We start from the raw sequence: 25,811 nt of genomic DNA, 5'->3' as shown, positions 1-25,811 counted from the left end.
TATAGTTTATTCGTTTTACATTGTAATATTCTATGAGTAGCGTAAATTAAAAATTATAAAATTACTATATAATTGTTTTATACCCGAAACCTTGAAACACTTCAATTGTAGTTTCAAAATTCACTGCTAATCATGATATAACACCATTATAGTCAAAGTACGTGGAATGCAATTTGTGTTCGCTGATATAACCACGGCATATCCTAGAAATTTTTCTGGATTCATATTTCACATAGCACTTTCGTAGACAATTGGGAAAAATATACAATCTAATCAAATTTTACAAAACAAATTTTAAAACAAATCTTTATTATGGCCTTCAAAATAGGTTCCTCAGCCAATAGAAGCGTATAACGCTTAATCCAATTTTCCATACACTTTTTGTACATACATATTCTATGTATGGTAAGTCTCGGCTGAGAAGGGCTTCAGTGCTTTAAGCGTATTTTGGCCGTTTCCACAACAGTCGGGTCTACGTAACCGGAACGGACCCGGATTTTTATTGTTGGCCCTACAACAACAACAGTGTATTTTGGTTTTTTCGAAAAATGTGTTGAGTCTATCTCGTTGTTCATTTTTTTCTCATGGTAAAAATCGCCAGACAAACCTGTCGCGTCGTAAACAAACAGCTGCCAAATACACAGTAATTGACATATGGAGATCAAACTTCACATAAACATAAGAAAGGTATTGCCAATTTAGGAATTTTTTTTATCGATTCGGTTTGCGCGCGCTGTTTAAATGGACCAGTCCGGATCAAATTTGAATAGGTAAAATCAACGTTAAAATGTTGCTTTTAGTACTGGGAAATCTCTAATCTCGGTGTTAAAATTATTTTAAATTTAGAAATGAAACCTAATATACAGTGAGACCCCAGTGCGAATTCTCACGAAAAATCGTAGACCATTGATATAGAAATATTTGTAGCATAGTTTTAGGCGCAGTAGTGTAGGTACAGGCCATAAAATTGTATTGATATACTAAAAGAAATTCTCTATGAAAAATGCAATTATACATATTGTATAGTTAATCTGCCTTCATATGGCAGTAATAACTTAATGAAACTGTTATTCCCACTCGTGTATTCTATTAAAAATCGGAAGTTTATGTCTAAAAAGACAAGAGATTGACCAAATCAAAATATTATATATATACCGTTCTCACTACAGTCGGATCTACGTAACCGGAACGGACCTACAACAACAACAACAACAATATATGTATATGTCCGTTCCCACGACAATCGGGTCTAAGTAACCAGAACAGATCCGGATTTTTATCCGGTCTAGGACTGTCAACTCAGCACCTTACCTCGAAATTACTTCAGAAATGCTTTGTGCCGCTACAACAACAACAACAACAGCTATATAAGTATGCTTATTGATTAATGTTAGATAGAATCCGAAAAGCGAATGTAGTAAATGTAAATAAACATTGTGTATATAGTACGTATAGTACATACTAATCTATTAAATACGGCATGCGAATATGGCGAAACCAACGAATAATGTCTCAAGTTAAAATGTGTTATCTGTAACGAGTTATATGGTACACTGACGATTTCTATTGGAATGCTTTGTCTTTAACTTTATACAAATATGATAATGCTGATAAGTTTTTGCTATGTTTTAATTTGTTCTTTCGTATACAAAACAAAAAATATGTTATCTCAATGTTCAGATGGTATGTACCAGCAAAGTAAAAATTGATTAGAAGAAGCCATCGTCGTTGTCATAAGCATTTTCGTTTACCTGTCACAATATATATTGTGTGATATATAATGTATATGGTGATATTCGGAAGGTTTGAGTATTTATAATTATCTTCATGTGTTTTCTTCTCAAAGAGAGCAGCAGTGACTAATTACATTGTTTTTTTTGCTACACATATAGAAAAAAGTTGTCTTACTCTTGCAACATAAACCTAAGATGTCATTTTAACACCTCTTCAAATTCAGTGAAATATCGGATAATAACCACGCCTACTCCCCATATACGGGTATGTTGAAAATTACTAAAAGTGCTCTAACTCACTGAGTAAATGAGCCACAAGCAATAAATTTCCTATTAGACACTGGAAAAAAGGGCGAAATCGGCAAAGATGCCTGATTCGCAAATAACAAACTTTTTAATTCTTTTCTTTCATTAAAATTTTGCACAAATATGCTTCAAGGCATTTCGTCTTGCGTCCTAAATAGTCGAAATCGCACTATAACTTGTGCCAAAAATGGGTAAAAGCAGCTCAACACTTCCCTTAGCGCCCATATACCCAACATAAATATTTTCGAAAGTCCGCACCTATCGGTCAATACGTAAGAAATCTATATGAAATTCAGAATCTCTTTCTAATAACAGTATATCCTCTTTCCTTAAATAGATGAAATCATAGCGATACTTTTCTTAGTTTCATATAAAGTTTTGCCAAAACCTGTAGATGTACCTCCGCCTTTGTTACACCCGAACTTAGCTTTTCCTTACTTGTTTTAATATAATATTTTTCCAACACCTACAAGTATAAGTACAATAGTTAGCCGGCTTTGATCTTTGCAAGTTGCAAGAGTATAAAATGTTCGATTGCACCCGAACTTAGCCCTTCCTTACTTGTTTTTTATACTTTTATGACATAAACTTTAAAAAAATATTTATTAATTTTTAGAGTATTCTCATTTCATTAAAAGTCGTGTTTCATTATTCGCCTTCACACACAAGGACGCGATTTGAGTTCAACGACCTAATAAAAATTTTGATGCAACGTTGGATAAAAGTGTAGTACACACATAATATTAAACACGAAACAATCGATACAATCGAATTTAAAAGGCCATACTTTCTTAAACAATAACATAGCAAATTTTTAAAGAAACAATAAAAAAGTTAACCTCGGCTGCACCGAGCCTGTAATATCTTCCACAGGTGCATTTCTTTTAGCAACTACATATATGAAAACGTAACCGCTTAATGAGAAACGTTTTGCCAGTTTTTTCTGGTCCTTTGTTTGATAGAAATAACCTTTAAGTCGAATAAAAATTACTTCATGAGAAAAAAAGATATTTTATGATGAACTTTATCTTGATTTTGATCGGTCAGTTTGTATGGCAGCTATATGATATAGAGATGCGATCTGCACAATTTGTTGGGAGATTGCAGTGTTGCCTTGGACAAACATTTTTATCAAATTTCTTGAAATTATCTTGTCAAATAAAAAAATGTTCTATACAAGAAGATGATTTTGATCGTTCATTTGTATGGCAGCTATATATTATAGTAGTCCGATATCGGCGGTTTCGACAAACGAACAGCTTCTTGAGGAGAAAAGGACGTTTGCAAAATATCGATATCCCAAAATCGATGGACTAATTCGCGTATATATGTACATGCAAGCAAGCGAACAAACAGACAGAAATTACTAAATCGCCTCAGCTCGCCATGCTGATCATTTATACATATATACTTGTACATAGATTAAAAGTGTCTCCGACGTTTCCTTCAGGCTGGTACCAACTTTGTGGCAAGGCAAAAGGTAAAAATGTATTTAAATAAAAACCTTTATATTCATTTTAATAATCGAATAACAGGAAACGTATATGAGCGTGCACTGGTAATTTGCGAACTCACATATGTATACACTACATAGTTAAGTTCATTAATATGTATAAACGGGTAATATTAAAGGCACTTACAAAATATGTTTACGCTTAAGCAGTGTCAATTTGCGAATTCTTTGTTGACATTGCTTTCTTCGTACCCATAAATTGGCATTTAAACAATTAAGTCAGTTCTGAGAAATAATAGAGAAAAAAGGAAATAAAAACTTTATGCTGTGCAAGGTAATTAGGTATATTAATGTAAAAATTAAAAGCGCAATTTTATTTCGTATAAACAAGTTTAACATTTCTCCTTTGCAAACAATTTTCGCAACAAAGGAAAATATAAACAAATGCATCCACATACATAAATTATTGTTTGTGTGTCATATAATATATTTTATACCAATATGTATTTATGTATGTATGTTCTATATACTATATAGATATAGGCAAAGAAAAGTATAAAAACACAATACAAAAGCGGATATCGGAGAAAAAAGCGAAAGCGAATAAGTAAAATATGACTTTGCAAATTTCGTGAATAGTAGATAGCAAATGTACGATGATGTTGAGAGAATTTTGCAAATTTGCATTTGTATGACCATATACAATTTAAATAATAAGCATGGAAGGCAATGAGACTGAATATGAATATATAATACATATGCATTTATACATAGTAACAAAAAAATGTGGTGAGCAGAAAAAATTCAAAGGATATAAAAATTGAATTCAAACCTATAATTTATATTATTTAATATATGCATGTTCACGTGTGATCAAATTAATTAAGTTTGAAACCCTAAGCAGTAATTACATTGAAAATTTTTCCAGCAGCTTTATTCACAAATTATTACCCTATCTTCAGGAAAACTTAACGTAGTATTAAGTATTAATTATAGCACTTTGAAAGTTTGCAATTCTTATCTAATACAGTTGATCACATACAAATATATAACAACAAATATGTATACTATAAGGCACTGTTTTTGGTTTATGTATGTTTTGAAACATTTGCGGTTACATATTCTAACGGGAATTATGCACTTTGCAAACAAACTGTAATACTTATTGGAATAACGCTTTGAAAGGCCACCTCCGCTAACGGCAATGGCTATGTTATGAAGCAGTAAAAGCCTAAGCCGGCATTGTAAGTCCAAAGTCCAATAAAGCCTTACAAGAATTAGTTTTAAAAGTTATTGTAAATTAATTAAAAATAATAAATACACTTCGATACACCATTTGTAAAAATAATATGATATGAAAACATTACCGCTAGCTTACCCAATATTAATTTCCAACAATTCGGTCAAAAACTTCTATTACGGTCAGTTTTTTATTTCGTTTCAATATTGACGTCAGCGCGTTACAGCTTGTTATTTTATGCAACTGCACTAAGGATTGAACGAATCACATGGAATTATTTGATTCTTTTTTACTTGTGTCAATATCTTATTATTTTACGTGGGCACAATAATATAACACTGTGTATTCTAAAAAATTAATACAGATACTGCGAATGAATAAAAAAAATCGACAATTTATTTTTATTTGATTTTTCTTCGTCCACTGCTATATTTTATGCGTCTTGATTCGGCCTTTGTATGGTTCATTTTATTTGCTATTCATTTCATTCATCTGTTTACCCTTTGCACTTTTATTCCACCTTTGTTTCTATCTTCCGCTTTTTTCTTTGTCACTAAATGCAAGTTTTTCTTTCCAATTTCGTTGTTACATGGAATAATTGATCATTCACTTGTTTAATTACAAACATTATCAGTAGATTTACTAATCTATTGCACAATCAATATTTGTATTCGCATATAACTCGTTTATTAAAATTAATATTAATAAGAAAGAGATAATATAATTCTCTTGGCGCACTAGATTCACACGGATTACATTTTTCGTATTAGAACTTTTAATTGCAGCCAACTTTAAGTTATAAATGGTATTATTATGGGATGCCAGAGCTTTTATTAAGATTTATGGTTAGCACACTAGCAATTAATATATAACGATATGCTCCAAATATCTTAAAGTATTTAGAAAAAAACAAATATCGCCTAAAAGAACATTACTTGACTTTTATACCATTTATCATTTTTAGTACTTGCACAACCGTAGTAGGTACGTAGGTATATTGAAAGTGTAGTATGCAATATTGATCTATTGCGATTCATAAAACATAATATTTAAATATTTTGATGTGCGGATCTCGTATCGTGAATCACGCGTTAAACGTTCAATATTGATCGCGCGACAGAACACAATATTCAAAATAATTTAAAAGCATGCAAATTTTCTTAAAATTGTGTTATTTGTTTATATTTATACAAAAATTAGTTTTGAAATAAGTAATTTTAAAGATCCGGGGAATTCTTAACAATAGCTGCTAGAATTTTTATGTTCAAACCCTTTTTTTTATTTTTTTATACTATATTTATACTTTTATTCAATTTTTTTCGGCATTTTGTAAAAATAATAAGAGAAACTATCTTTTAACATATTTGTTTAATAAACTCGATTTTTTTCGAATAAATACTGACGTGATACTTATTGAACGTGTAGCATTTTCTCGCGATCTATCAATCATCAATAAGAATATATGTATATATAATTAATTTGGAGATTAGCATAAGGTTGATGTCGCAATGTGTGTTAGAGTAGGCATCATTGTTTTGCTGCCAGCAGTTGACGGATATCATCGCAAAGGCAATAAGAAGGAAAGAAGAAATTACTAAAGAGACACAAACGAATGTAGTGTGCTAGTGATTTTTTTCACGAACATCTGAAAACCTTTCTCAAAATCTTCTTAAATTATTTATATTTATTTAATAAAGAACTTTAGCAATATGCAGTTTTGGAGCAGTAGAAAATGTCGCTTCTTAGCAATATTTATGGTAAGTAATAGTAACCAATATGTTAACCAATTACTATTAAGCCGATTTGTTGTCGCATCAATTTTTTTGGTTTCTGGAAAGTTTTCCTTATTCATTCATAACATTAATGTAAACCTGTATTACTTAGGTAATTTACGTATTTTATAATCCTACCGATTCTGGAGCAGTGGATATGAATAGTGAAAATATTGATATGACTTTAGGTAAGTAAAAATTATGCATAAACATATTTGGGGAATTTTAGGTAAAGAAAAGGAAGATCAACACACTTATCGCACCGCCGCTCGTTTTATTCCTCTTGACGTGTCAATACCAGAATTGGTGTGAGTGTACAGGCCAAAAGGCAAAACCAATTTTTTGGTAGCATTAATTAAATTATTTCGTTTGGTATTCTTGTTGCAATTTTCAATTTGTCATTAATAAGTATTTACATATGTGGGGTCAAATTGATTCGGTACACTGTAGATCATAAAATTAAATTTAATAATGATCAAGTCTAATAAATGCCCATTTTTGTTAAATAAAATAGGCGTAAAGCTTTGCTTTTCATAATGCGTACATTAACATATGACTTGTACTAACGTATAATTATGCTCAGTATACTTAGATAAAAAAATAGGCGTATCGAATATCGTTGATTGCTTTTGTTTCTTAATATATTAAGTAACGCGGTACTATAGTGATATCCTGTGGTTAGTACTAATGTTAAAATTCCTAAATTTTTATTTTAATATAATGACTTTCAGCGCAAGTTTAGAAAATTTATTCGAACTGTATAAAACTGGATGCGTCACATCGTTATCGCTATAATTGTTTTTTAATTAGTTAACAATTTGCTATGTAAAAGTGTGCGTATGGAGGTACAAATGAAAAAAGCAAACTATTCCCACTGCTTTCGTTCAACTTAAAACAAAATTTACCATTACAATTTTGCTTTGTCGTTATCGAAATATATAGTTACTCTTTGGGCAGATATTTATGTATGTCAAATTATAAAAGACTTCGATACATATGTACATGCGTACTCAAAATACCACATTTCAGGTAATAGTTTATTTTTTTCCCAATAGTCTACTATTGCAATATATATATTTTTAGAGGGATAAATTAGTAATTATGTACATCATTAAGATATTTGCAAAAAAACATGTGTTTTTTTATACACATATACTTGAATAATAACAAACAATATAATTGGAATTATTCTGAGTAATCGAAAGAAAAAATTAAATTGCCATTTATTGTGAAGATCATTGTACTATACTTTTGTACCTGCAGTTGAAACAGCTGTTAACTTTGTTTTGAAATACATATATAGGCAATTACTATTCTTAGTATGCTATTGTCATACAGTATAAATATGGAATAAGTAGATTAACTAAAAATGCATCAATTTATTAACATCTTATTTGTACAATTTTTTAAGCGTTTCCATTGTTTTTTGTTTTTCATAAATTTACATAAATAACTTTCTCTTTCCTCGTCCATTCACAACATAATTATCTATGCGTATATTTTCTGCCAAGGTGTAGCCAGATTTATATTTACACACGTACGTACGTACATATATTTAAACTAATTCACATGTATGTATGTTACTAACATTTCATATGACTTGCTTAATTAAACATAATTTCTGCTTGTTAACAGCTTCCAATGAATTGGTTTTTCTCAACTTCTACGCCGAGTGGTGTCGATTTAGTAATCTCCTCGCGCCAATATTCAATGAAGCTGCCGATAAGGTAAAAATAAACAAACACAAGTATTATTTTATAATATTAATTTTCACGAATTTTAGGTCAAAGAGGCTTTTCCTGAAGCAGGCAAAGTAGTACTCGGAAGAGTTGATTGCGATCGCGAAACTTCGATTGCATCTCGTTTCCATATAACCAAATACCCAACACTTAAGGTGATACGCAATGGACAGCTGAGCAAGCGTGAATATCGTGGGCAACGCTCTGCGGAGGCGTTTTTGGAATTTGTACGCAAACAGCTTGAGGATCCCATCAAGGAGTTCAAGTCATTGAAAGATTTGGAAAATCTTGATTCACGGAAACGAATAATTATCGGTTATTTCGATCGTCGCGATCAGCCGGAGTATGATACTTTCCGTAAGGCTGCTACAAATTTGAAGGAGGATTGTCAATTCCATGTCGGTTTTGGTGATGCAGCCCAGGCTATGCATCCACCCGGTGAGTACTAAGGAATTTCATTATTGTAGGTTTTTTTACAATTTTTTTATTTTTTATTTTACAACATTCTAATTTGTTAGTTAATATAAATTAACTAATAAATACTTTTTCTTAAATGCATGCATTGTACTTGTACTGATTGGCTATTCGTCTTAATTAAAAAAAAAAAAAAACTGAACGGCTATTGTTTCAAAATATATATTATTGCCTTAATGCATAAACTATATTATTAACCTGCATATATTAATGTAACAATAACAACTTTTAACTTTTCTCAAAATTTTTATAAGCTGTGGACGCTGACAGCGATATAAAGCGAGGTAATGCGATTTTCAATTTTACATTAGGTAAATCTTGTTTTTTTCTTTTATTTATAATTTTTATTTTGTATATAACAGCATTTTTCAGCGCTCTTACTTAATTTTATTTTTTATTTCCAAATGGTTTTGGGTCAAATTTCTATTTTTTACGTTCCATTACTAATACTTTTTGCATACACATTTATATACCGAAAAGTACAAAATAATTCTGCTTAATATTTAACTTTTATTTTCCCAACAGACTGAATAATTCTGGTGCTGGTTATATGTGCTGGCTTGCTTAAATATATATTTATATAAGTGATTTATTTGATATTTAATTTCCATTTCAATTTGTTACCAGGCAACCCGATTATTGTGTTCCGTCCCGATGTTGCGCTCTCACATGAAAACGACGAAACCTATACCGGCAGCTTGAAAAACTTTGATGAGCTGAAGATTTGGGTGCAAGAAAAATGTGTGCCATTGGTGCGTGAAATTACATTCGAAAACGCAGAAGAGTTGACCGAAGAGGGCTTGCCATTTTTGATACTCTTCCACAAACCCGACGATACCGAAGCAATTAAAGACTACAAGGCAATTATCGAAACACAATTATTGGATGAAAAACGTAAGAAACCTAATATACATATATCTAATGAGCAATTAAAATAAAAAAATATTATTTGCAGAGAATATCAATTTCCTTACCGCCGATGGCCAACGGTTTGCACATCCACTACACCATTTGGGTAAATCAGAGGATGACTTGCCATTGATTGCCATCGATTCATTCCGTCACATGTACATGTTCCCAAAGTTCGAAGATATGTATCAGCCTGGTAAACTAAAGCAGTTTTTGCAAGATTTATATAGTGGCAAATTGCACAGGTTGGTGTCAAAACACTTCTATACAAATTTGTAATCCATTTATTTGTTATTCAATTTTTTTTTTTTATATACAGAGAGTTCCATTATGGTCCTGATCCATCTGGCAATGAAGTGCAAACCGAGGTTGTAATGAAAATTGGCAAAGGCACTTCACCGCCCGAATCGAGTTTTAAGAAGTTGGGGCCATCGAAAAACCGTTATACATTACTGCATAAGGATGAGCTGTAAAGCATGTTATTAGGCTATAGGCTAAATCCTACACACTCAGATACACACATACACAAGCATACACGTTCTGCTGGCACATACACAAGCAGTTACATACCGATGACAGTGCTGAAGTTTAATACCAATCAAACCAATTTAAATCAAACAATCAATCTCGTATACAACAACAATTAGAAATATGTATGAAATTTTTAATAATAATGTTGCTGTTTTGTTGCTTTTTACTCGTATTAATTATACTTTAGAAAGATGTTTTATTTTTATTTTACAAACAAAACAAAAAAATAGCAATCTATTTTATTTAATTCTTCATTAATGAAAAAATACATAAAAATGCAATTGTGATTATATATACTTTTTTGTATTAATTTTAATATAAAAAAAGATAAACTAAGCTACTGGAAAATAAGCGCTTGATTTATTTTCATTGTATGTATGTATGTATTTGCTATGAAATTACTTTCCTTATTATATTACGAATTGTCAATTTGAAGATTAACTTTATTGTAATCGGAGATTGTAAAAATAATCAAAGGTTCTATGAATAAGTTTTTGTTTAATTAGACAATTAATTGTGTGTGTTTGTTTGAAATTGAAACACTGGTATGGCGCGCAGTAAGCTTTGGATATAATATTGCATTTTTGTTCAAAGTATAAAAATTAATATAAAAAGCTATCAATAAATGAATGAAATGATAATCGAAAACCAATTAAAATTCCTTTTTACTATTTGTATTTATAATAATTACGGTGAAGAAAGGAAAATAATAATACAGATACTATACTCAGTGCTATGTCTTATATGCATTTAATAATTGATTGAATTTACTTGAATATGTTTAATTTCGTATATAATTTAGAACATACAACATACATACTTACAATTGTATTTATGATGAAAATTAAATAAATACTGGAAATGTCACACTATTTAACTTTTATTTTGTATTTGTAGGTATACCCTCTTTATATTAAGTTTGCCAACATTTTTTAGAGATATCGATCTGAAATTTTCTCCTTTTCTCACCAAAAAGCTGCTCATTCTAACAAGCTGACCAATCCAATTGTTCTGATCGGACCACTTTAAAACATAGCTACTATACAAACTAACCGATCAAAATCAAGCTATTGTATGGAAACATTTTTTATTTCGCAAGATATCCCCTCGAAATTGGCATAGATTATTATCCAAGGCTATTATTCTACAATTTCCAGACATATTAGTCCGATAAACGTACATATATATTAATGAATAAAAAAAATTCTACTTTAATAACTCAAAGAAATCTAACAATTAAGCAACTGGTTGTGGTAAAATGAGTATAGTTTATATTAAAATTTCTACATAATTTTATGAATATATATTTGATCCATACACATGTATTTAAATGTTTGCATAAACAAATAAAACAGGTAAATACATCAACGCATAGCAGCTCTATGCATTTTTGTTGTTATTGTAGCGGTAGCTTTACGTATTCATAGCTGCTGCTACTTGCCGATTATTACATGAGCAATCGCGAATTGAGAAATCCGTAAAAAGCGTTTACGAATCCATTCGCTAGCACGTGCACACATCTAACAGCCAAAGGCTTGCGTTTCTTGACGCTGCTCGATTCGCTATTTTCATGTCTACATAATGAATTGAAAATCATTTAGTATTTTTTTTTTACAATATTGTCGCCACTTACCGTTGGTAGTCCACATTCATGCCAACTAGGTTCGTCCGTTGTTGGCGGCTGCTTGATGCCTGCGTCTCTAGTGTGTCCATAAGCATAACCGCTTGCTGTGCGTTACGCCAGCAAACTGCTTAGAAAGCCACGTATAAAATTTATTGTAGAGCCACTGTTTGCATTACTTTTTTGTTTTAATTTCATTTACTGTATTTTTTATTTCTCTTTTCAAAAGTAAACAATTTGGCGGTCAGTCTGATTATCGCGTTGCTTCTTCTTTACATGTCAACGTCAAGAGCAGCATATAAATATATAAGTATGTATATTATATAATATATGTCAGTAAACCCTTATTTTTCACAAACACTTGCCAATTGTTGTAGAAATCTCCAAAGGTTGTTACAAAGTTCGACTTAGTAGTGCTCTAGTCATTTGAAAAATATTTGTAAAAAAAATAAAAATGCTAGGAAAAGAAGATGTACAAACAGTACGTGTCAGCCGAGCCCCACTTATAATGGCTAACGACAAATCAGATTGAGTGATATGCAAATAAGATACAGAGCTTTGTGTAGCTATAAAAACTTTGTAACGGTAGCTGTCGGTGGTAGAGAATCACGAGAGATGATACATATTGTGGAAAAGCATACTACGTATAACGTTAGACTTAATTATTAGAAAAAATGCATTAACGACCTTAAGAAGCTATTTTTTTCCAATTTTCAAGACAGATATATAACTTTACAAGAGTTTATTGATGTGTAAAAAATTGTGCAGGCTCAAATTTGAGCATAATTTTGTATGTTGCCTTATACTTATGTATAAATATTTTAAAATTTTTCTGGAATAAATACTGCATACGCTTGTGGCTTTAACTATGCAGCTAACAAACTAAATATGAATACGATGCAATGTTAATAAAGTAAAAATTATAAAAGAGTTTATGTTGTTGCCTTTCCAAAGCAATATCGTAATATAACAAATTGTAACATTTAGCTTAGTGTAAAAGTTGGACGGATAATATTCGAACACAATAATGCTGAGATTTTTCGTATGAATTTAATTAAATAAAAGTATTCTATGTACTTTCTCCTAAAGGTGGTGTATGCTTATTTATCTTGCATTTATTACGAATTTTTACTTTGCAGAAGTAAAAACTTCGAGGCACTTCGATGTTCTTAGTATATCTTCAACAGATTCTTCAATGCAACAATGAATACACGCTGTAGAGCGAAATTAAGAATAAGCCGCTGATTAAAGTGGTGGCAGTTATTTTTTGTTTTGTTGACGCACTCTGCAAATGGACAAATATCATTTGAAATATCAAATACATACGATTTTAAACTATTTAAACTTACAATCACAAAATAATTACAACGATCACCAACACAGCACTCATAGCACCACCAGTCCTCATACCAAATATGTGTGCAGTATTGCATATAGCGTTTACGTCGCTGTTGACATTGTTGCTTTGTCATACACCGTTTGGAAACATAGTATTGTTTTAGTGCACCTTGAGAGAAGTACGGTTGGCTGCCCCAACGGATCTCAGTACCGCAAGCATCCTCACCTGGTTCACATGTTTTTATCGTATTCAAACATTTCTCTGTGTTACCTGTCTGATTGGAACAAACATAACACTCCAAACCGTTGACGAAGTTTACTGAAAGTAGATATTAGTGTGAGAATACGTTGACATTGTTCTTGGCAAGAGCTTTTGGTCTGACTTACCTTGTTCAATATAATAAATGGCTACAACGGTAATAATTAAAAGCTTCCATGTTTCCATTTTCGCTATATGTGGTGTAGGATTTCTTTAGGATGATGCTGAAATTAAAATATTTTTGACAAAATCACAACAAATAGACTATAAACACAATTGACTAAATAGTGACAAGTAGACTTGACAGATTTTTCTTTAAACCACGCCTTAAGACAGGGTCGCACTAAGCCCGCTTTTTTGCACAGTGGAATACTGTCATACAAAATAAAGAATATTCATTTCAAGTTTTTAAATTATTATGAAATAATTTGTAATTTGTTGTTTTAATATAACGCAATAATTTACAAAATGTTTTAAATTTTCAAATTTGCAAAATGTTATCATTATATGTTAATTTATATGAAATTCTGTAAAATTTTTCCTTCATAATTTCCTTTAAATTAACAAGGTATAATTTAAAATATATAAATTGATTGTTTGTATTTCAACTTCCTACAACAACAACAACAATATTATTTATATTTTTATTTCAAATATTTATACAAAAGATCTCCAATTCACAATTTAAATTAGAGATTGCAAATTATTTACATTCTCTAATTTATATAAGAAAAAAAGGGAGCACAGCACCATCTGTCGCTCATGCTTGCTGTTATGAACATGGCAGCACAGTTTTGGTTTTTTTTGTTCTTTTGACATCGTCATCTGTCGTCTGTAATTTTTTTTGTGTATTGATTTTTCTCGTCGGACGCGAACAAGTTTTTCTTTTGTGAATTAAATAGTAGTTGAAATATAAATTAAACAAAAATATGGGAGCAGCTTTTTTTCCTGTATTATTTTTCACCGCATTCTGGGCATGTGTTGGCATCGGAGTACCAATGATGACACCAAAAGGACCCAATCAGAGTCTCTTTCGTTGCATTATGATGTTAACTGCAGCGACTTGCTGGCTTTTCTGGCTATGCTGTTACATGGCTCAGATGAATCCACTACTTGGACCAAAATTAAACCAAAACACTATATACATGATTGCAAAGGAGTGGGGCAGTGAATTAAAGGACGGTTAAATGGGTGTAGTACATTTATTACTATTTGTTGTAGAAATGCAGACATGCTTATTTATGTAAATACTATATTTCCAATATTAATTATAGAAAATTTATTGTGTTAAGTTGGTCATTCATTATAAGAATTGGGCATTCCACTCATATTTTATCAAACTTGTTAACGAATGCATTCAATTACCATGAAAATTTTATCCGACTATAAATTATACTTTAGAAAGCAAGTTTTTCAAATAATAATCGGAAAATGTATTCAAGTGTATTAATAAATAGATGACCTTATACATATGTTTGTACTGTATTTATTACTTATTTTATTGAAATTATTTTAAATACACTACCAAATAAATATTAACCAAATTCTTTTCAGGAGCATAGAATTTTTATTAATATACTAACAACATACACGTTTATACTATTGCCTAAAAGACGGTACTTCTGGCGATTCGTTGTTTCTGTCGGAAAATCAAACGTATCTGGAAAGCTCATTAATCTTGCAACTTCACGTGGAGTGAAATAACGCAATTTTAAACTTTTCAGTAGTTCAATACGAAGTTCTTCCTTTCCACCCGACGTTTCTAACTCTTTTAGCTTAGAAAATACTAAATCCATATCTTTCTTAGACAAAGATGTATATATTGAGCCAGTGCCTTCGCTATAATGGGTATACGCTTTAGTGAAACACATTGTCTTTTTTGATTCTGCAGTAACTATATCCATTAACCACACACGCTTGGTTAATATTTTTTCTGGCACGTAATAGTCCTTAGTTATTAGACCTTCCGGTTCAATCAAGTCGCTGATCACAGTTTCATTGAATCCATTTTCCGGAATTCCACATTCACTTGGTATTTTTTCTAAAATAGATTCACCAGTGAAATTGAAGTCTTTCCGACGTGCTAAACAATAGTAACGACTTCTAGAATTCGGTACGCCAAATTGTGTTGGGGTTAGTAAAAATTCCCTCCAATGGTAGCCTGCAGTATTTAAAGTTTCAATAAATTGCTTATGCGCTTCTGACACCTCAAACCCTTTGACATTCTCCATTAGTATGTATTGTATTTTGTGGCATTGTGGTAGCAAATCACAAATATGTTGCAAAGCATCAGACCGGTTATCAGCTATATCTAACCGATTACCGACCCTCGTGTGGGGCTGACAAGGTGGGGACATAAGTAACATATTTACGTCCATCCTCTCTATTTTCCGAGGGGTTAAACTTTGTATATTATTGTTGCATACTACAGAAGACGAATAATTGTGGGCGTACACCGCATTGGCATGTGTGTTGATGTCTATTGCGGCTACTATAGTTCCAGGCAATCCAGAAGCTGACAAAACAAGGAGGATAATATATTATATATACTATGACATTATTTAGATACATACTATTAAAAGCATAATGCATTCCACCAATGCCACTAAAGAGTTCTAAAATACGAAATTCCATGCTTTTGTGTTTCATTTACAAGTAAATACTTGTAGGGCACATATAACTTCTTCTTGAAATGAGAAACGAAATAGTTCACACTTTGTGTTGAGAACAGTTGAACGTAAAATCATTCGTTCAGAATTAAACTTACAGCCTTAAACTTAAATCAAATAAAAACTCTATGAATATTTTTCACGTTAAAAAGTTATACAGTTTTTTTTTCTAATTAAAAGACCTACAACAATGTATATTCAATACTCAAAGATTAATCTCGCTTTAAAGTTCAATTGTGAACTAAAGAAAAAGAAGAAGAACATTCGAAAAAGGCGCAACAATAGTTTGTCAATTTCAATTTATATATTATTCACTTATTATATACACATATATATTTTAAACTTCAAAATAAAAATATGCAGGCGCCAATTTTAACAGATACTGAAGCAGAAACTACTGTAGAGCTAGATGAGTCTGTACTCAATCACGCCTCACAACCCACAAACGCCACTAAAAGCATATTTAATATAACATTAAATGACGGTATGTATATATCTATGTTGCATATCTTCACAAGTATAAGTTCTTTCGTTTTACTATCAAAATGAATAAATTGTTCTCCTAGACCGTGACGATCAGGAAGATGTCGAAGTGAAGAGGTATGTTATATATACGTTTCTTATTAATTCTATTGGCTTATAACAACATTTCCAATTCTGTCATAGTTATGAAGAGCGTTTGAGACAGGAGATTAAAGAGTGGAGTACACTCTGGCGTGATTCCATTCAACAACTAAAGACGTTTAAACTAAAGTCTCATCCGATTATTGACACATCTATATTGTCGCCACAAAATCGTGCGTACTTGGAGAATGCTCCTGATTTGCAAAGATTCATACGCGAATCAATCGAGTTTCGTCAAAAAGCATATATATTTATGGAGAAAGACTATGCACAATTTCAAGTTGTTTTAAGAAATGTTATGGAGGTATGCGAGCACAATGCATTTATCAAAAAAGAAACCAAAATTGAAGAAAATTTAGCAAATAAACAAACATAAGGTTTATTTTACCAAAAAGGCTAAACTTACAGTTTTTTGTTATGTTCTAAATCTCTTAGGATATTATTAGTTATTTTCCTAAATATTAAGTTATTCAACCATTTTTATGCATGTGACCGCAAGGTAATAGTTATTCCTTACATCCCGAACCCAAGTATTTCATTAAATCTGTCAGTGATTCAAAATCCGTACGACTAGTTGGTGGCGTGTCTTTCGTTATTCTTGGTAATCCTTGACCCATTTTCAGACGAAACTCGTCCATCTGTGTGGATAAAAATTGATAAGTAATGTTAACAATATCTCATATTTGGCTTACATTTCTCGCTCCAGATAGTTTCCAAACACCATAACAAAACACTCCTGTACCTAGAAATGCGTAAAAAGTACCCCAACCTAATGCACGCATTGCCAACACAGAGCCCTCCTCAAGCAAGATACCTGCCTCACGTCCACTTTTCTCTATCAGTTTACTATGTGATTCTTTTGCTTTTCCCAGTGTTTTAGAAAATCCAAATATCGCAGATACTCCACCAACCAGTCCAAGAAATGCTGCCGCTTTTACGCCGTGACATAAGACAAGATAAAGGTTAAATATGCGTATAGTCAAATAAATGTTTCAAACCTTGCGTTTTATATTTGGAGTCTTTTTCGACTATGGCTGGTTTGGAGGAAATTGGTGTAATATCAGACATTTCAAAAGAAATGCTCTTTAGTACCCAAAACAGTTCAATTAATATATCTCCTTCTAAAATTATTATCAGATTGCTTTTATGTTTATTTACAATTATTGGGTGGTAAGTTCAGTGAACATTGGACATTGCGAAATAGCAGAGTTGTTATCATGCGGTTTATATGTCACTTATGCGAATACAAATTTCCTAACATTTTCCTTAACCGAAATCTTAATATTTTGGCGCACCAAAGATTCCCGTGGTCATAATACCATTAATTAAATATTTGTTTTTAAAAATATAATATTTGTATCATTAAAATATTGTATTGTTATCTCTCCTATTGTTAATGAAATACTAAGAAATGCAACTCTGTAGGTTTTCACGGATATAAATATAGCGACCATGGGCCCGCGCGAAACACTCGCTTCGTTTCGCCAAGGAAAAAATCATTATTTTTAACGTGCGGCAATTTTATTATTTAAAAATAGCATAAATTCTCGAAAAATATAAACAAAAGTTTGTAAAAACTACAGCTGAGTGGTTGCTGCACTTGTGCGCATCATTTTTTATATTGCACAGGTGGATATTCCAGCTTTAAAAGGTGTCTGAAAAAGTTGCAAATTTCACCAAAAGAAACTGCGACGTCGATAACGAACGAAGCTTTCGTAGAAAAGACACATCGTGTAGAGTGCAGCACAACTGACGTCTTCAGATTTCAACGGAACGCTAGCATTTTTTTTTTTAAATTTTGATGTGTTTTTAACAAGAGGCATTTTGTTTAACTCATAAATAATTATACTTAAAAAATGGCGACCAACGATTCAAAGGCGCCATTGCGCCAAGTGAAACGTGTGCAATTCGGTATTTTATCACCTGATGAAATTGTAAGTATTAAGACAAGTTTATAATTATAAGTGATATAATTATTGCTAACTATCACTCGACGATGTAGCGTCGCATGTCCGTTACAGAAGGAGGCGTACAGTTTGCCGAGACCATGGAAGGTGGTCGACCAAAGTTGGGCGGTCTAATGGATCCACGTCAAGGTGTAATAGACAGAACATCTCGATGCCAAACCTGTGCTGGTAATATGACAGAATGTCCGGGACATTTTGGCCATATCGATTTAGCAAAACCAGTTTTTCATATTGGTTTTATTACAAAGACGATTAAGATATTGCGTTGTGTGTGCTTTTACTGCTCGAAAATGTTAGTATCTCCACAAAATCCAAAAATTAAAGAGATTGTTATGAAATCAAAGGGACAGCCACGAAAGCGTCTGGCATATGTATATGATTTGTGTAAAGGTAAGACTGTGTGCGAGGGTGGTGAGGATATGGATATGGCAAAAGATGGACAACAAACGGATCCTAATAAAAAACAAGGTCACGGTGGTTGCGGTCATTATCAACCATCATTGAGACGCAGTGGATTAGAGTTGACCGCCGAGTGGAAGCATGTAAATGAAGATTCACAGGTAAACAACAACAACAACGAATGAATACTATTGTATTTTATTACAACTATAAATTTTATTCAATACGTATAGGAAAAGAAAATCATAGTGACGGCGGAGCGTGTTTGGGAAATTTTAAAACATATTACTGATGAAGAATGTTTCATACTTGGTATGGATCCCAAATATGCACGACCCGATTGGATGATTGTCACGGTATTGCCTGTACCACCATTAGCTGTGCGTCCAGCTGTTGTTATGTTTGGTGCTGCTAAGAATCAGGACGATTTAACGCATAAGCTTGCGGATATTATTAAAGCAAACAATGAATTGAAAAAGAACGAAGGCACAGGCGCTGCAGCGCATGTCATACAAGAGAATATAAAAATGTTGCAATTCCACGTTGCCACGCTAGTTGATAATGACATGCCCGGTATGCCACGCGCTATGCAAAAATCTGGCAAACCACTCAAAGCCATAAAAGCACGTTTGAAGGGCAAAGAAGGGCGTATTCGTGGTAATTTGATGGGTAAGCGTGTCGATTTCTCGGCACGTACTGTCATCACACCCGATCCAAATCTGCGTATTGATCAAGTCGGTGTACCACGTTCCATTGCGCAAAATTTAACATTTCCAGAGCTAGTCACTCCCTTTAATATTGATCGTATGCAGGAATTGGTGCGACGTGGTAATTCACAATATCCTGGCGCCAAGTATATTGTACGTGACAATGGTGAGCGTATAGATTTGCGTTTTCACCCAAAACCATCAGATTTGCATTTGCAATGTGGTTACAAAGTAGAAAGACATTTACGCGATGACGATCTGGTTATTTTCAATCGTCAGCCCACGCTACATAAAATGAGTATGATGGGACATCGTGTCAAGGTATTGCCTTGGTCTACATTCCGTATGAACTTGTCGTGTACTTCACCCTACAACGCTGATTTCGATGGCGATGAAATGAACTTGCACGTGCCGCAATCGATGGAAACCCGTGCTGAGGTGGAGAATATACACGTTACACCACGTCAAATTATCACACCACAGGTTTCTACCATCATACTTTTTTATATTTTTTCGCAGTGTAATTTTTTACGTTATTTTTTTTTAGGCTAACAAACCCGTTATGGGTATTGTGCAGGATACTCTAACAGCTGTACGTAAAATGACAAAACGTGATGTATTCATTACGCGTGAGCAAATGATGAATTTGCTTATGTTCTTACCCACATGGGATGGCAAAGTACCACAGCCGTGTATTTTGAAACCTCGTCCTCTGTGGACGGGCAAACAATTATTTTCACTGATTATACCTGGCAATGTAAACATGATACGCACACATTCTACACATCCAGATGATGAAGATGATGGTCCCTACAAGTGGATCTCACCCGGTGACACTAAAGTCATGGTCGAACATGGTGAATTAATTATGGGTATCTTGTGTAAAAAGACATTGGGTACATCGGCGGGTTCACTGCTGCATATTTGTTTCTTGGAATTGGGTCACGAAATTGCCGGTCGTTTCTACGGTAACATTCAGACTGTAATTAATAATTGGCTATTGCTTGAGGGTCACAGCATCGGTATTGGTGACACAATTGCCGATCCTCAGACCTATAACGAAATTCAAATGGCCATCAAGAAAGCCAAGGACGATGTCATAAACGTTATTCAAAAAGCACACAACATGGAGTTGGAGCCCACACCCGGTATGTGCTGATTTTTTATTTATTATCTAATTTTGTTTTTAAATTTTTTTTATTTTTACTTAAACATTTTTTTATTTAATTAAATTTTTTTATTTATTTATTTTATTTTTTTTATTTGATTAAATGTGTTCAAAAATGAACATGTGCGTTGATGACAAAGGGCATCACTTTCAGTATAATATAATTTTTTATATATTTTTTTTGAAATTTTTATATTTGTATTTTTTTTTTTGCAATTTCTTTATTTTTTGTTTTGAAATTTGAAAAATTTTTGTTTCTAATTTTTTTTAAACTAATTGTAGTTACTTAATTGTTTTAATTATTTTTTATTTTTTTTTTAAATATTTTTTTATTTAATATTATTTTAATTAAATTTTTTTTATTAATATTTTATTTTTTTTTGTTTTTTTATTATTATTTTATTTTTTTTTGTTTTTTTTTATTATTATTTTATTTTTTTTTTGTTTTTTTTTATTATTATTTTATTTTTTTTTTGTTTTTTTTTATTATTATTTTATTTTTTTTTGTTTTTTTTTTATTATTATTCTTATATATTTTTTTTTATTTTAATTTTATTTTTTTTTATTCTATTTTATTTTATTTATTTTTATTTTATTTGTTTTACATACCGTTTCTAACTACCAGTTCGTACCTACAGGTAATACTTTGCGTCAGACTTTCGAGAATCAGGTGAATCGTATTTTGAACGATGCTCGTGACAAAACTGGTGGTTCTGCTAAGAAATCTTTGACTGAATACAACAACTTAAAGGCTATGGTGGTGTCGGGTTCGAAGGGTTCCAACATTAATATCTCACAGGTTATTGCTTGTGTGGGCCAACAGAACGTTGAGGGTAAACGTATACCATACGGTTTCCGTAAGCGCACATTGCCACATTTCATTAAAGACGATTACGGTCCTGAGTCGCGTGGCTTCGTGGAGAATTCGTATCTTGCCGGCTTAACACCTTCCGAGTTCTACTTCCACGCTATGGGTGGTCGTGAAGGTCTTATCGATACTGCTGTCAAGACTGCAGAAACTGGTTACATTCAACGTCGTCTCATAAAGGCTATGGAGTCGGTTATGGTAAACTACGACGGTACAGTGCGTAATTCAGTGGGTCAGCTGATTCAGTTACGTTACGGCGAGGACGGTTTGGCTGGTGAAACGGTAGAATTTCAAAATTTACCAACTGTCAAATTGTCAAATAAAGCATTTGAAAAGAGATTCAAATTCGATTGGTCCAACGAACGTTATATGCGTAAAGTTTTCACCGACGATGTAATCAAAGAGCTGAGCGAGAGTGGCAATGCGCTGCCCGAGTTGGAAATCGAATGGGATCAATTGTGCCGGGATCGTGAAGCGTTACGTGAGATTTTCCCCAATGGCGATTCTAAGGTACGGTGTCTTTATTTTCTGCTTTCATATTGGTAACGCATTTTACTGATATTGTTTTGCATTCGCCAGGTTGTATTGCCTTGCAATTTGCAGCGCATGATTTGGAATGTGCAAAAGATTTTCCACATTAATAAGCGCATGCCCACAGATTTGTCGCCGCTGCGCGTAATTAATGGCGTACGCGATTTGTTGCAGCGCTGTGTCATTGTGGTGGGCAACGATCACCTTTCGAAGCAGGCCAATGAGAATGCCACACTGCTGTTCCAGTGTTTGGTGCGCTCCACGCTTTGCACGAAATATGTAGCGGAGGAGTTTCGTCTCTCAGCCGAAGCGTTCGAATGGTTGATTGGTGAGATTGAAACGCGTTTCCAGCAGGCACAAGCCAACCCCGGCGAAATGGTGGGCGCTTTGGCAGCGCAGAGTTTGGGTGAACCCGCCACACAGGTAAGCACAGCTGTGCAATGCTAAACTGTCTACTTACTTCATTAATTTTTGTATTTTGTTTTTTATGTGTTCTTAGATGACACTGAACACTTTCCATTTTGCTGGTGTGTCGTCGAAGAACGTAACATTGGGTGTGCCGCGTTTAAAGGAAATTATTAACATCTCCAAAAAACCAAAAGCGCCCTCACTAACTGTTTTCCTTACTGGCGGTGCGGCGCGTGATGCCGAGAAAGCTAAGAATGTGCTGTGTCGTTTGGAACACACCACCTTACGTAAGGTGACCGCCAACACTGCTATTTACTACGATCCCGATCCGCAGCGAACTGTCATCTCGGAGGATCAAGAATTCGTGAATGTCTACTATGAGATGCCCGATTTCGATCCGACGCGCATTTCACCTTGGTTGCTGCGTATCGAATTGGATCGCAAACGTATGACCGATAAGAAATTGACTATGGAACAGATTGCTGAGAAGATCAACGCTGGTTTCGGTGACGATTTGAATTGTATTTTCAATGATGACAACGCTGACAAATTGGTGCTACGCATACGTATCATGAACAATGAGGAAACCAAGTTCCAAGATGAAGATGAAGCCGTTGATAAAATGGAGGATGATATGTTCTTGCGTTGTATTGAAGCGAATATGCTCTCGGACATGACACTGCAGGGCATCGAAGCCATTGGCAAGGTGTACATGCATTTACCGCAAACGGACAGTAAGAAGCGTATTGTCATCACCGAGACGGGTGAATTTAAGGCCATTGGTGAGTGGCTTTTGGAAACTGACGGTACTTCAATGATGAAAGTACTCTCTGAACGTGATGTGGATCCGGTGCGTACATCGTCGAATGATATTTGTGAAATTTTCCAAGTATTGGGCATAGAGGCTGTGCGTAAATCGGTGGAGAAGGAAATGAATGCTGTGCTGCAGTTCTACGGCTTGTACGTGAACTATCGTCACTTGGCTTTGTTGTGTGACGTAATGACAGCTAAGGGTCACTTGATGGCCATCACACGTCACGGCATCAATCGACAGGATACTGGTGCACTTATGCGTTGCTCATTCGAAGAAACGGTCGATGTGTTGATGGATGCCGCCGCGCATGCGGAAACCGATCCGATGAGAGGTGTGTCCGAAAACATTATTATGGGCCAATTGCCGCGTATGGGCACGGGTGAGAGAGAATCATGAAAAGTTAATCATGCATTTTTTTTTTAAATAAAAATCACTTTTTAATTACAGGTTGTTTCGATTTGCTGCTCGATGCTGAGAAGTGTCGCTACGGCATTGAAATACCGAGCACATTGGGCTCGAGCATGATTGGCGGTTCGGCAATGTTCTTCGGCGCCGGTGCTACGCCGAGCATGACACCACCCATGACACCTTGGGTACAATGCGGTACACCACGCTATTTCTCGCCATCTGGACAAAGTAAGTACCTTTGCTATACTATTTTAATACGTTGCTTATTTCATTTGATTGTACATTTTATTCGTAGTGAGTGGCATGACACCTGGCGGTCCCAGCTTCTCGCCATCAGCCGCCTCTGATGCTTCGGGCATGTCACCAAGTTGGTCTCCCGCACATCCTGGCTCTTCGCCTAGTTCACCTGGCCCCTCGATGTCACCATATTTACCACCATCGCCCAGCGTTTCGCCATCGTATTCGCCGACAAGTCCAAATTATACCGCTTCATCACCGGGTGCTGCTTCACCCAATTACTCACCAACCAGTCCGAATTATTCGCCGACAAGCCCATTGTATCCGGCCACAAGTCCACGTTACTCAACGACACCGAATTTCGCACCACAATCGACTGGCTATTCACCATCGACCAGCGGTTATTCACCAACATCGCCAGTCTATTCGCCGACTTCAAACTATCAATCGTCCAGTCCATCGTTTTCGGGTAGTGGCACAAATATGTATTCGCCGGGCAGCGCTTATTCACCAACATCTTCGAATTACTCGCCAAATTCACCGAGTTATTCGCCCACATCCCCGTCTTATTCACCTTCCAGTCCCTCGTATTCACCAACTTCACCATGCTATTCGCCAACGTCCCCTTCATATTCACCGTCATCACCAAACTACACACCAGTTACACCATCATATTCACCAACCTCACCCAATTATTCGGCTTCACCACACTATTCGCCCGCTTCACCGGCATATTCGCAAACAGGTGTTAAATATTCACCCACTTCACCAACTTATTCGCCGCCATCACCATCGTACGATGGCTCACCCGGTTCACCACAATATACGCCCGGTTCGCCACAGTACTCGCCGGCTTCGCCGAAGTATTCACCAACATCGCCACTTTATTCGCCCAGCTCACCGCAGCATTCACCGGCCAATCAATACAGTCCTACTGGCTCCAGTTACTCGGCCACAAGTCCACGCTATTCGCCCAACATGTCGATCTACTCACCGAGTAGCACCAAATATTCACCAACATCGCCGACATACACACCGACCGCACGCAATTACTCGCCCACATCACCGATGTATTCGCCGACGGCACCATCACAAGGCTATAGCCCAACCAGTCCAGCATATTCGCCGAGCAGTCCAACATTCGAAGAGAGTGACGATTAATTCTTTGTCTAGGTTATTTGCGCGGTTAAGGGAGTTGTTGCAGTGTCACACTGGGCACTTGCAGCACACTACAGTTATAAGAACACTTATTTCTTTTTGATATCCATATGAAAATATTTTATATAGCATTTAAGATTAATTGTTCAACTTCAATGTATAATCAAATTATAATTGTATTACAGTCATTTGTAGTAAGACATACATTTGAGATATAAATGAGCTCATACACCGCACTTCAAATTGTTTTCTATTTTGGGGGTTATGTACAGTATATGATAGGTATTAGTAGTTGCCTCACTCAGAAATTTACTAAAAAAAGAAAAAATGAGTTCTTGTTACTCCCGTGCTTCAACCACTATATTAACCTTGAACTCTTGAAAATGTTCACTGCTTTCTCGTCAGTTAAAGTCCGAAACGCTGATGTCCACATTCGGACAGGTATTAACCCGAACTAAAATGCAGGCTCACTGAGTCG

At 34.2% G+C, this 25,811-nt stretch overlaps 8 protein-coding genes across 12 annotated transcripts in view; 4 read left to right on the top strand and 4 right to left on the bottom strand.

Annotated features, from left to right (window-relative positions):
• The window catches only part of LOC106625050 (phosphatidylinositol-3,5-bisphosphate 3-phosphatase MTMR3), a 32,554-nt gene extending 27,066 nt beyond the window's left edge, over window positions 1-5,488 (bottom strand). The window contains exon 1 of one of the 3 annotated variants that reach the window (XR_011396777.1): window positions 4,871-5,488. The gene's annotated coding sequence lies outside the window, so the exon portion shown is untranslated. The remainder of the gene's footprint in view (window positions 1-4,870) is intronic. The other 2 variants (XM_070110780.1, XM_036376345.2) reach the window with 2 other exon arrangements.
• Window positions 5,489-6,299: 811 nt separating this feature from the next.
• On the top strand, window positions 6,300-11,029 carry ERp44 (Endoplasmic reticulum protein 44). Of its 3 annotated transcripts, none has more exons than XM_036376351.2 (8): window positions 6,300-6,489; window positions 6,617-6,692; window positions 8,140-8,231; window positions 8,288-8,681; window positions 8,972-9,028; window positions 9,345-9,611; window positions 9,673-9,871; window positions 9,946-11,029. In XM_036376351.2, exons 1-8 carry the CDS (start codon window positions 6,442-6,444, stop codon window positions 10,097-10,099), a joined length of 1,287 nt encoding a protein of 428 aa, XP_036232244.1. In that variant the 5' UTR covers window positions 6,300-6,441; the 3' UTR covers window positions 10,100-11,029. The 3 variants fall into 3 exon arrangements, with proteins under 3 accessions (XP_036232244.1, XP_036232245.1, XP_036232246.1); XM_036376352.2 differs by having other exon boundaries at window positions 6,301-6,489; window positions 8,972-9,001; XM_036376353.2 differs by lacking the exon at window positions 8,972-9,028 and having other exon boundaries at window positions 6,303-6,489.
• Window positions 11,030-12,505: 1,476 nt separating this feature from the next.
• Window positions 12,506-13,681, bottom strand: cold (coiled). Its single transcript, XM_014242084.3, has 3 exons — window positions 13,504-13,681; window positions 13,128-13,435; window positions 12,506-13,063 (listed from the first exon to the last, which is right to left on the bottom strand). The coding sequence occupies exons 1-3, from the start codon at window positions 13,559-13,561 to the stop codon at window positions 12,971-12,973; spliced, it is 459 nt and encodes a 152-aa protein (XP_014097559.2). The 5' UTR covers window positions 13,562-13,681; the 3' UTR covers window positions 12,506-12,970.
• A 527-nt stretch (window positions 13,682-14,208) lies between these two features.
• On the top strand, window positions 14,209-14,860 carry VhaM9.7-a (Vacuolar H[+] ATPase M9.7 subunit a). Its single transcript, XM_014242080.3, has one exon. The coding sequence runs from the start codon at window positions 14,305-14,307 to the stop codon at window positions 14,560-14,562; it is 258 nt and encodes an 85-aa protein (XP_014097555.1). The 5' UTR covers window positions 14,209-14,304; the 3' UTR covers window positions 14,563-14,860.
• Window positions 14,846-16,119, bottom strand: Mt2 (methyltransferase 2). Its single transcript, XM_036376354.2, has 2 exons — window positions 15,949-16,119; window positions 14,846-15,890 (listed from the first exon to the last, which is right to left on the bottom strand). The coding sequence occupies exons 1-2, from the start codon at window positions 16,022-16,024 to the stop codon at window positions 14,926-14,928; spliced, it is 1,041 nt and encodes a 346-aa protein (XP_036232247.2). The 5' UTR covers window positions 16,025-16,119; the 3' UTR covers window positions 14,846-14,925.
• Window positions 16,120-16,294: 175 nt separating this feature from the next.
• Kmn1 (kinetochore Mis12-Ndc80 network component 1) lies at window positions 16,295-17,069 on the top strand. The gene is made up of 3 exons (XM_014246256.3): window positions 16,295-16,528; window positions 16,611-16,644; window positions 16,711-17,069. The coding sequence occupies exons 1-3, from the start codon at window positions 16,402-16,404 to the stop codon at window positions 17,042-17,044; spliced, it is 495 nt and encodes a 164-aa protein (XP_014101731.1). The 5' UTR covers window positions 16,295-16,401; the 3' UTR covers window positions 17,045-17,069.
• On the bottom strand, window positions 17,013-17,844 carry LOC118683488 (transmembrane protein 242). Its single transcript, XM_036376356.2, has 3 exons — window positions 17,667-17,844; window positions 17,361-17,599; window positions 17,013-17,306 (listed from the first exon to the last, which is right to left on the bottom strand). Exons 1-3 carry the CDS (start codon window positions 17,734-17,736, stop codon window positions 17,175-17,177), a joined length of 441 nt encoding a protein of 146 aa, XP_036232249.1. The 5' UTR covers window positions 17,737-17,844; the 3' UTR covers window positions 17,013-17,174.
• Window positions 17,845-18,138: 294 nt separating this feature from the next.
• On the top strand, window positions 18,139-25,569 carry Polr2A (RNA polymerase II subunit RpII215). The gene is made up of 9 exons (XM_036376348.2): window positions 18,139-18,602; window positions 18,671-19,195; window positions 19,268-20,224; window positions 20,289-20,889; window positions 21,548-22,287; window positions 22,357-22,731; window positions 22,808-23,909; window positions 23,978-24,166; window positions 24,234-25,569. The coding sequence occupies exons 1-9, from the start codon at window positions 18,525-18,527 to the stop codon at window positions 25,334-25,336; spliced, it is 5,670 nt and encodes a 1,889-aa protein (XP_036232241.1). The 5' UTR covers window positions 18,139-18,524; the 3' UTR covers window positions 25,337-25,569.
• Window positions 25,570-25,811: the final 242 nt, after the last annotated feature.

This window comes from Bactrocera oleae, chromosome 5 (genome assembly GCF_042242935.1).
Source record: "Bactrocera oleae isolate idBacOlea1 chromosome 5, idBacOlea1, whole genome shotgun sequence".
Lineage (NCBI taxonomy): Eukaryota > Metazoa > Arthropoda > Insecta > Diptera > Tephritidae > Bactrocera > Bactrocera oleae.
Note: the sequence above shows the minus strand (reverse complement) of the source record. Positions and strands in the feature narration are given on the sequence as shown.

Excerpts from the sequence above, each read along its gene's own strand:
- ERp44 (XM_036376351.2), top strand. The coding sequence starts at position 6,442 with ATGCAGTTTTGGAGCAGTAGAAAATGTCGCTTCTTAGCAATATTTATG. Across the intron at positions 8,682-8,971 it reads CCAGGCTATGCATCCACCCG|CTGTGGACGCTGACAGCGAT; the intron begins GTGAGTACTAAG and ends AATTTTTATAAG. Across the intron at positions 9,029-9,344 it reads GATTTTCAATTTTACATTAG|GCAACCCGATTATTGTGTTC; the intron begins GTAAATCTTGTT and ends ATTTGTTACCAG.
- cold (XM_014242084.3), bottom strand. The coding sequence starts at position 13,561 with ATGGAAACATGGAAGCTTTTAATTATTACCGTTGTAGCCATTTATTAT. Across the intron at positions 13,436-13,503 it reads CATTTATTATATTGAACAAG|TAAACTTCGTCAACGGTTTG; the intron begins GTAAGTCAGACC and ends ATCTACTTTCAG. Across the intron at positions 13,064-13,127 it reads GTTGTAATTATTTTGTGATT|AGTGCGTCAACAAAACAAAA; the intron begins GTAAGTTTAAAT and ends GTCCATTTGCAG.
- VhaM9.7-a (XM_014242080.3), top strand. The coding sequence starts at position 14,305 with ATGGGAGCAGCTTTTTTTCCTGTATTATTTTTCACCGCATTCTGGGCA.
- Mt2 (XM_036376354.2), bottom strand. The coding sequence starts at position 16,024 with ATGAAACACAAAAGCATGGAATTTCGTATTTTAGAACTCTTTAGTGGC. Across the intron at positions 15,891-15,948 it reads AATGCATTATGCTTTTAATA|CTTCTGGATTGCCTGGAACT; the intron begins GTATGTATCTAA and ends TTGTTTTGTCAG.
- Kmn1 (XM_014246256.3), top strand. The coding sequence starts at position 16,402 with ATGCAGGCGCCAATTTTAACAGATACTGAAGCAGAAACTACTGTAGAG. Across the intron at positions 16,529-16,610 it reads TAATATAACATTAAATGACG|ACCGTGACGATCAGGAAGAT; the intron begins GTATGTATATAT and ends TTGTTCTCCTAG. Across the intron at positions 16,645-16,710 it reads GAAGATGTCGAAGTGAAGAG|TTATGAAGAGCGTTTGAGAC; the intron begins GTATGTTATATA and ends ATTCTGTCATAG.
- LOC118683488 (XM_036376356.2), bottom strand. The coding sequence starts at position 17,736 with ATGTCTGATATTACACCAATTTCCTCCAAACCAGCCATAGTCGAAAAA. Across the intron at positions 17,600-17,666 it reads CTCCAAATATAAAACGCAAG|CGGCAGCATTTCTTGGACTG; the intron begins GTTTGAAACATT and ends ACGGCGTAAAAG. Across the intron at positions 17,307-17,360 it reads AACTATCTGGAGCGAGAAAT|ATGGACGAGTTTCGTCTGAA; the intron begins GTAAGCCAAATA and ends TTATCCACACAG.
- Polr2A (XM_036376348.2), top strand. The coding sequence starts at position 18,525 with ATGGCGACCAACGATTCAAAGGCGCCATTGCGCCAAGTGAAACGTGTG. Across the intron at positions 18,603-18,670 it reads TTTTATCACCTGATGAAATT|CGTCGCATGTCCGTTACAGA; the intron begins GTAAGTATTAAG and ends TCGACGATGTAG. Across the intron at positions 23,910-23,977 it reads ATTGCCGCGTATGGGCACGG|GTTGTTTCGATTTGCTGCTC; the intron begins GTGAGAGAGAAT and ends TTTTAATTACAG.